At 34.7% G+C, this 10,110-nt stretch overlaps 1 protein-coding gene across 5 annotated transcripts in view; it reads right to left on the reverse strand.

The window, feature by feature from the left end:
- Window positions 1–285: 285 nt before the first annotated feature.
- Window positions 286–10,110, reverse strand: part of LOC110021151 (serine/arginine-rich splicing factor SR34A-like) — a 29,481-nt gene continuing 19,656 nt past the window's right edge. For 3 of the 5 annotated variants that reach the window (XM_020719527.1, XM_020719528.1, XM_020719526.1), the window contains 4 exons: window positions 2,854–2,939; window positions 2,695–2,772; window positions 1,647–1,683; window positions 286–477 (listed from right to left, as the gene is read on the reverse strand). In XM_020719527.1, coding sequence (XP_020575186.1) covers window positions 1,656–1,683; window positions 2,695–2,772; window positions 2,854–2,939 — 192 coding nt within the window. In that variant the 3' untranslated portion in view covers window positions 286–477; window positions 1,647–1,655. The remainder of the gene's footprint in view (window positions 478–1,646; window positions 1,684–2,694; window positions 2,773–2,853; window positions 2,940–10,110) is intronic. The other 2 variants (XM_020719530.1, XM_020719529.1) reach the window with 2 other exon arrangements.

Genomic DNA, 10,110 nt, shown 5'->3' on the forward strand with positions numbered 1-10,110 from the left:
TATATATATATATATATATATATACATCTGATAAAGTTCAAGTCTTCAAACTTAATGTTATGGGCCTATGCTTTTACTAGTCTTTCACTAGTTTTCACTATCCAGAAAAAGCCCCATCATGCATAATATAGCATTTGGAGCATTTGCAAAGGATTTATCTTACGCCATACGAAAAATGAAATTAGCTTGGAAAGGAACATTAAACACTGATATTTTGTCAGTAATTGAGACGGTGCCTTTGTTTGAATTTGCTCACAACAGTGGAGGAGAACAAAAGCTGATAAATAAACACAATTGAAATAAGTTCTTGTTTAAAAATCTGAGGCTCCGCAACAGACACTAAATAGTAGAAAGCAAAATTTTAAGTCCAAAATACGCAAAAGCAAAACAAACTACTGTCCGGGTAGGTGGGCAATGCTGCATGTTGCGGCGTCCCAGCTGCCCGTCCTGCACAGCTGAAGACAACATGGCACACACCTGAACAAGTGTAAACGTTAAAAAAAAAAAAAAAGGTGGTGGCATATATGTAACATCAACGTGCTAGAATATGAAATTAAAATATACAAGGAACAAAGTTTAGAATAGATAAAAGAGGCGTTTAGATAGATACCACCCAATTCTAATCTATTTACATCTCTAACACGTTTACTTCATTTTTTTGCATCATCACATCGAAAATATTACTATTTTAACTCACCCGAAATACACTTTTCATGCACAGGTGATAATATGTGAAAAAAAAAGTGCATATATGTAAAAATTGAAGTTCAGGTGTTAGATATGTAAACACATATCAATTAAGTGGTATGTATTTAAATCTTCATGGATAAAATAGTAATGAAATTCCTATAAATACACGGTAATGTCAGGCCAACAAATTAGAATATCTGAATAATTGGACTTGAAGATTGCCTAGAGAGAGAAAAAATATCACAACTTCTAAAAATCATGTGAGAAGGAGCTATCATGTACTTTAAAATGCCGGGAAGAAAATAGTTTACCCAAGAGTAGAGGTGATAATGCCTCCATAGGGTCAGATCCTCTGAATCACATAATTATGCCAGAGACTTTACATAAGCACCCTTAAGATCTAACGTTATCAAGCCAATTCCATTTGATGAATTTCCCTTCCAACTCTAAAATATACAAATTGGCCATAAGATTGTTCGAAAATGTTCATGAAATTTCCTAATCCGCTGCTAAAAGACAAATAAACTTTCATGACTAAGAGGATAAGGAAAACCATCGTGAAAGAATCAAATGATCTACACGGGATCATTCACGCCCATTTAAAAATTATGGAACAATAGTCTTGGAATGCAAATCTATTTAAGCCATGTGGACAACCACCTCTCTAATCAGAATGAGATGATTAACAATAAAGCATAGCATCCATTAAAGGCATGAATCCAACGAAAATTCAAAATTTTTGTACGGTGAAATCTCAAAGAGACGATCACAAGCAGGCCAAATCGAAACTTAAAATTATAAGCTTCATCCTACGTGCGCTCACACGAATGCATTAGGGATGGCAAGATGAGAGATGTGTTATGCATAAATTTAGCTATAAACAGAAATAGATATGCAGTTCAAATAGATATTCCACTTATATCAGATAGACATGAAAACATATGAAAGCAGCATACCTCGCAGGATCAACGTGACCTTGATCTTGACGTCGACCTGCAGTCACAGAAAATAAACAAAAGTCATGAAAACAAGCAAACTACAGAAAAACAAAGATACTAATAGGGCCATAATAGAGCCAAGTTGTGGATTGGACTTGGCTTGGTTGACTCATAAGTGATTGATTGATATTCCATTAGAGATTAACCAGAACTTTCACATACATGTTCATGTTGGCTTTTTAATGATCATAAATGAATTGTATTTGAAATTTATTTTAATTGAATAAACAAGAAATTCAAATGAATACGTAATTTTTCAAATAAAATTCAAATTTTTATTCATCCTTAAATTTTCATATAAGGCTCGTAAACAAATAAAAAATTTGAATTAGAATTTGGTTTCTTATATAAAGTTGTAAATAAATGAATTTACAAATCTAAATAAATAAGCAATTAAATAAATTTTAAATTAGCTTTTAGCTATACCAAATAAAATATTATATAAATTGTAAGCAAGTTTTCCTTAATCAAACAATATGAAAAATACTAACAAATTAGTTCATTGATATAAAAAGATAATAAGAAATTGCATCAAATTTACATGTATACTGATTTAAATTATAATATGTTATTATTATATGCATAATAAATAAGTTCAAGTTAATTAAAGTTTATTTAAATAATATATAATTAACATGTTACTTGTTAGACAACAAACAAACTTGTTCGTGAACAGTAACAAATGAGTTTAACCATTTTCAAATTTAGTTCAATTAACCCCTAAGTTTAAAAAAAATGCTCAAACTTATTTATGAATTTGGACAAACATGACCGAGTACATTAATCAAGCCACATTCGAGTTATTCATCAAATGCGCCCATTCATTTACAGGCCTAAGTACTAAGAGTGCCAGATAAGATACAAAATACAGCATTTTAGGTACCTTTAGTGTCGATCACAATTACAGTTGCTTATAGTCGAAATAGCAAAGACAGTTGGAAAAGTATAAAAAGCAGTTAAAAGCCTTGCAGAATAACAAGCTAAGAATCAAATGTAACAAGGCAACCTGGCTGGGGAAGCAGACTTGAGCCTTGGAGAAATTGATTTAGAAGCCCGTTTCACACCATGACGGTCAATAGAATTGCTACAAAGTAAATATCAAGTTAAAATTAGGCACCCAACATATTCAGAACTGCCAAAGCAGTAAAATAATTAACAGGCATACCTTCGACTCTTTCTTTTTCTGGGACTTCTACTAAGGCTTCTGCTTCGACTTGGGCTCCTTGACATACTTCCCTCATATACTTTCACCTAATAGCAAGCAATAGTTAGGCTCACAGAAGATTTGCAAGGGTTCCATTTGGATTATTCAAGTAGTCACTCAAAAACACAAGCAGCGTTAACAAATTAGCCTGCTACATCAAGGTGTAGCATTAAAAGAAGAGTGAATTTATTCTCCAGGTTGGCCCGGAAGTGCTTTCAAAAGTTGCTATATCACAAATTTAAGGAGTCTGTAAAATTCTTTGACAGTTTCAGCGTGCTGCTAACAGACATTTAAATTAAGCCGAAAATTCATTAGAAAAAAGGTTAAGTTTGAATAGACAACCACATTAGAACGAACTAGAGAATGAACATTGCAGGCCAAAAATAATATCGGGAGCTGCAAGGCAAAATAAACTGCCAAAAAATCTACTTTTTAAATCATATAAAAGCGTCCCAAAATGGTTGCTGGCTTCCATAAGATATGACCTAATTGCAACAAATTAAAAATTATATGACCAAAACATGAAATAAGATAGTCAGTCCAAATAAATTTCCCAAAGGCTGATTCCTCAAAAAATCCTAGCTATTTTATTATTAGGCTAACTTTAGACATATAATATAAAGTTCTTATTGACATTAATTGTATTTTCAAATTAACAACCTTTATTAATTGAGAAAACAAAGTTTAGCTAAGGTATTGTTGCCAAGCAAACTGATGCAGCAAGCATAAAGCCATTGGACGTATACCCTTTTAGATAGTCTTATTTTTAGTATTTGTTTACTTAGTTTTTTCTACTACTTGGGCTTAGTTCCTACTGGGGTCATATAGGTCACTAATATTACTGGTTACTTTAAGTATATATAATGATTTGTAGTAGTGAGGAAAACGTGATTGGTTATCTTCTATTCAGTATGCCGCAAATTAAGTATCGTCGGAGTGCATCGATTTGGTATCAAAGCCAAATAATAGAGGGAAGCAAGTGGAATCCAATGAGTGACGACTGGAGACGTTGGGAGTTTTTACGAGAAGCTCAAGTCGTGTTGGAGCATAAATTGGAGGCGGTACCATGGAAGTAAGATGAGAGCTTCGGATTGACAGGATTGGGGGCAGATCTAACCGTTCAAGGTGACTGCTGCGGATAATCGTAACCTGCAGCAATTCTGAAGGATCGATTATGTGGCGCATTTTGACCATCTTGACTCCAATAAGAAGTGGGGTCCAAGAAGGAGAAACTTCCGATCAGATTCAACAACAGAGGATTTGGATCTTGGCGATGTTCCACATTGGAGAAGGAATTTCAATAATAAAGGATGGCATTATTTTAAACTGAAAATTGATTTTCCAAGTTTTGATGTACAATTGCATATAGAGGATTATTGAGGTTGGGAACATTTGGTGGAAACATTTTTCAAGTATATGGATGTTCTGCCCGAACGCCAAGTGAGGTACGTATCTTGTAAGTTAACCCGCGGTGCAGCGGCCAGGTGGATTCAACTGACTCAATCTCATTGAAGGGAGAGTAAAAGCAATGTTCATTCATGGAGTAGAAGAAAAAAATTAATACCCGGTCACTTCTTGCCTTCATTTACAAGAAGCTTCTTTATTCACAATATGAGAGTTGTTCCCAAAGTAATTGCACGGTCGCACAACATATGGAAGAGTTTGATAGATTGAGCGATCCTAATAATCCCCAACAGCAGATTGTTAGATTTATTGGCTGGTTAAAAGAATTTCTTCAAGATCGTTTGGAATTGAGCAATATATGGTTGTTGTCCAAAGCTATCAATTACGCCCACATAGCTGAATTGCAAAACAACAGGGCTTACAAGCAGAGGTGTATAACCACAGAGCTACAGGTGATTCTTCGGTTGTTACCGAAGCACCTAAGTTTCCAACAGTTTAATAAGGGGAGGTACCCTTCAATCAACTGCAGCTAGTCAAACCAATAAATCCAAGCAGCCACACAAAACAGTTAAACCAAGAGAAAACTCTTAACAGCAAACCGGCACCCTCTTGAGTGTTTTAGATATTTCTAGCCAGAGCACTGCTTTAATAAGTGTCCGTAAAGAGAACAAGTACATATTATGGAAGGAAAACAGTCTAATCATTGGATGGAAGCAGAAAATGAAGAGACTGGGGGTGTGGTAGATGTACTGGGAGAAGAAGGTGAATTCTTGTCTTGTGTCATGGAGAACGTCCTCATAGATCCTAGATGGTTTCTTCGCAAAGAGATGCTACATTCCTCACTAGGTGTACCATCAATGCTAAGATGTGTGACGCTCTTATTGATAGTGGATGCACGGAGAACATAATTTCTAGTAAGGTGGTAAAGGCTTGAAGAATTTCAAGCACACCAAACCATATAAGATTAACTGGATCAAAAGGGGAATTTAAGTACAATAACCGAGGACGTTAGCCATCTAATACAAGGAAGATCATGGCATTTTAACATAGGGGCAGGGTACAACTGCAGGGAGAATGGCTCTGTTCAGTTGGAAGGGTAAAAAGATTCGTTTACCGTCTTCGAACATAAATGTCAAGAAACCGAAAGAAAGTATTGTCTTCTTGTGCACATCTGCTCCCCAATTAATTGCAGCTTATAATCAGTGTTAAATGTTCTTGGCACTATTAATGTCTGAATCGAATAGTGAGCTTAGAAAGGCCATCTGAAATTAAACATCTATTGGAAAAATATGTTGTTATTGCTCCTAACGAATTACCTAATGCATTGCCACCCAGCATACCAATTCAACATCAAATTGACCTGCTCCCAGGAGCAACGCTTCCGAATCTCACACTTTCGAACTAAAGATTCTAATATACATTGTGAACAACCTGCTGTCCAAAAATTTTATTCGCCACAATATAAGTTCTTGCATTTTTTGCATTGATTGTAATGAATAAAGGTGACAAATGGAGACTTTGTGTGGATAGTTGTTCCATTAATAAGATAGCTGTGAAATATAGATTCTCTATTCCGAGGCTAGAGTACATGTTGGACAAGCTCCAAGGGGCTTAAGTATTCAACAAACTAGATAGCCGTAGTGGGGATCATTAGACACGATATCAAAGAAGGGGAGGAGTGGAAGACCGCTTTCAAGACTCACGAAACACTATATGAATGGCGAGTCATGATCTTAGTTATATTTTGCAAAGTTTACTCCGATGACATTCTTGTTTACAGCTCTTCTTCACAGGAATACCTTGCACATCTTGAATCGGTTTTCGAAGCTCTTAACCAAGTTCACTTTTCTGGCTTCATTGTGGGTGTTGATGGCGTTATGACGGACCATACGAAAGTGGAAGTTATTCATTCTTGGCCACCTCAATTTTCTGTGACCAATATCAAAAGTTTCTTGGGTTTAGCTAGTTTCTACAAGAGGTTTGTTAAGAATTTTAGCTCTCCTGTAGCTCCCATCTCTGACTACCGGAAGGGAAAACCATTTTACTGAGGAAAAACTAGGGGTGTAAACGAGTCGAGTCAGGCTCGAACCACCCTCAGTGTGAGCTTGAGCTTGATTAATTTTATCGAGTTTGAGCTCGAACATAAGTCTACAAACTCGAGATGTCAAGTTTATTATAAAAGAAAGAAAATAATATTAATTTAAGGAAGTGCTATAATAATATAATAAATAAATTGAGCAATTAGGAAAGAGATAATAAGGAATCTTTTAATATAGAATACAAAATATCACCTTTTAAACTATTTTAATACTTTAAAGTTAAATTCTTAAAATTTGATATATTTTTAATATATTTTATATTAATTTTTTTTCGATTGAGCCGACTCACAAGTCGAGTAAGGGTTAGCTTGAGCTTGGTTTGTTGGCTTATCAAGCTCAGTTCACGAGCCACTTATCAAGCTGGCACACGAGTCAACTTGACACACTTACAACCCTAGAAAAGACACAATAGGACAGCTTTGAATTAGTCAAGAAAAAATTATGCAAATCCCCACTTCTATTTATTCTTGGTTTTAGTAAATCTTTTCAAATGGAGGCGGATGCTTCAGCACTTGGAATATGAGTGATTTTATCACAGTAGCGTAAGCTAATTGAATACTTAAGTGAAAAGCTAAGTCCTACATGACAAAGCCGATCCATCTATGAACAAGAATTCTATGTTGAGGTAAAGATTTGAAGCATCGAGAGCACTATTTACTTCATCAAGAGTTCGTCCTATTTAGTAAGTATCATTCCTTTACAGTTTCTCAACTCTCAAAGGAACTTGGATCGTATGCATGTCTAGAGGATACAATTCCTACAACAATTTGGTTTTGACTTTAAACACAAGGCAAGTTGTTGTAATCAATTGGATGATGTGTTAAGCCGAAGGTCAGATCTTCTAGAAGCTTTACAAACTGAAGCTGCAAGAATTTTATGTCAGTAACGAAGACTTTGCCATTCCATGGGAAAGGTGTATAACAAATGAGCCTACGGAAGGATACTCATTTCTTAGGTGATTCTTGTCCAAGGACAATCAATTATGTGTTCCAATACGTCTTCAACTCATAAAGTTATTGCATGGTGGAGGGGGGGTTGGCTACACATATGGGCAGAGATAAGACTTTAGACTTGGTTAAATCAAAGTTCTTTTAGCCTAAATGTCGAAGGGATGTTTACCGATTTGTGGAGAGATGTTATATTTGTCAAAGGTGCAAGGGAACTACTCAAAACATTGGTTTATACACTCCTAAATTCATTCCTAACACTATTTGGAAAGATTTGAGCATAGATTTCGTGTTGGGTTTACCTAAAACTCAACATGGAGTCAATTCTATAATGGTGGTAGTAGATCAACTTTCTAAGACGATGCATTTTATTCCTTGTAAGCGGGCTTTGGATGTGAGTCACATTTCAAGACTTCATGGAGTTCCCTGTAGTTCCACGGCTGATCATGATGTGAAGTTTATGAGCTGCTTCAGATTGGAATTATTGAAAAGATTCCACAAATAAATTTCAGTTCAGCATATCACCCGCAACCTGACAGTCAGACTGTAGTAGTTAACAGATCATTGGGCATTATGCTGAAATGCCTGACTAGTGAAAGACCAAAACAGTGGGATGAAACCTTATATGAGGCTGAGTTTGCTTTAACTTCACCGTCAATCGTTCGCAGGTTTCTCCTCATCCAACGTTTTTTACACTAAATCCCCTAATGTAATTGCAGATTTAGCTATTCTGTCGAGACCTGCTAAAAATGCATCCAATTTGGAAGCAATGTGAGGGATCTAGTTATGGTGCATTTAAGGAAGGAATGCTTTCTTATCGGAACCTATTCTAAGCTAAAGCCGAAGAAACTGGGGCCCCATTCTCCAAAAAATTAATGACCACGCATAGGTCGTCGAACTCCCTTCTAACCTTCTCATTTCACCTACTTTCAATGTTTCTGATCTCTATCACTACAAACCAACAGATGGCAGCTCTACTATAGCAACCGAACTTGACACGAATTCTTATAAGGAGGGAGGCCCCTCATGCAGCCAGCATAACATCATGGAACCCATTTCTTTTTATATAGTCTTATTATCAATATTTGTTTACTTAGTTTTCTTTATTAGTCGGGAGTAATTCCTTCCCGTGTTATGCATGTTATAAATATTACTTATTGCTTGAAGAATATATAGTGATTTATAGTAGTGAGGAAAAAAATAGTTGGTTATCTTTTATTCAAAATACCAGGAACTACGTTTTCACTTTTTATATCCTTTTTTCTTGTCCGTATGTTTTTCTTCCTGTTCTTGCTTGGCTGCATCACTAACTAGATTCTGTCTAAACCATAACAGGCATTAAATAGTACAAGGCTAAGCATAACATACAAAATTTGTTATTTGAGAAAACAAAGTTTGGAAAAGATGGGTCAGCTAACTATACAATAGACTCGGCTAGAACGCAAAGGAAATAAATGTTGTTACTGGATGGACAGATTAGCAGAAGGATAAACATGAACATCCTACTTGAATATAATTCATCAATATAAAAATTAAAAAATTGTCATATCCAATAATTTGTTTGAACCCATTTAGTATCAGACAAATCCTTCTTTAAGATCAGTTCGAAACTATGCTCTATAGAAATTAATGAAATCTCTTAAATCTATTTATATAATGAGCAGCTAGGGATGTAAATGAACCAAAGCACTCCATGAACAACTCGAACTTGACTCGATTAAGACACAATCAAGTTTATTTAAATTAGTAAATAAAGAAGCTTGAACAATTTTTAAAAGCTCAAAGGTTAAATGAATTAAATATGAACATAGTCGAAATTGTTCATTTATGTTCATAAACAAACTCGTTTGTTGCTCAACAAGTAACTTGTTAAATATTTGGTATTAATCTCAATGATAGTTTGTATCATATATGATATATTATCTAAATAAAATTTAAATAGCCAAAATTTATATAATTATATATTTAAAATTAATATATTCCTATATCAATTAATGAAAGGTTTTGCATTATGAGTTATTTGATACTACAAGTTCATTTGGATTTTTTGTGAGAAAAATCCAAATTACTTAGGGTTAAGGTTTAGGGTTTAGGGCTTCTTTTGATAGTACAAGTTCTTTTATTTCCAAGTTTCTTCTCTACCATAGAATACATTCTTGGGAGAAAATATCTATTATGGATAATAGATGAGATTATGTCGATCAATTCATTCTCTTATCTGATTTATTAAATTGTTCATTTATTTAGATTTATAAAATTATTTATTAAAATTTTTATATGAGTATTTGAATAATTATTTGAATTTTAAGCTCATTTAAATACTCGTCTTGTAATAAACAAATCAATTTCAAGTATTAAAAACAACAACAACAACAAAGCCTAATCCCACTATGTGGGGTCGGCTACATGAATCCTTTTTCTCCATTGCGTCTTATTTAGTATCGGGGTCGGCTACATGAATCGTAAATTAAGATCATTTTTAATACAATAAGCCCAAGTCTTCCTAGGTCTACCTCTGCTTTTCTTAACACAAGTCGAATTTAAAACATCTACTCTCCTAATCGGATCATCTAATGGTCGACGTTTAATATGACCAAACCATCTAAGACGACTTTCTCTAATTTTGTTTGTCACAGGAGCTACACCAACCCTATCACGAATATATTCATTCCGCATTTTGTCTCTAAGTGTAAAGCCACTCATCCACCTAATCATTCTCATCTCGGCAACACTTAACTTATTATTATGCTTCTCTTTTAAAGGCCAAC

This window comes from Phalaenopsis equestris, unplaced genomic scaffold (genome assembly GCF_001263595.1).
Source record: "Phalaenopsis equestris unplaced genomic scaffold, ASM126359v1 Scaffold000123, whole genome shotgun sequence".
Classification (NCBI taxonomy): domain Eukaryota; kingdom Viridiplantae; phylum Streptophyta; class Magnoliopsida; order Asparagales; family Orchidaceae; genus Phalaenopsis; species Phalaenopsis equestris.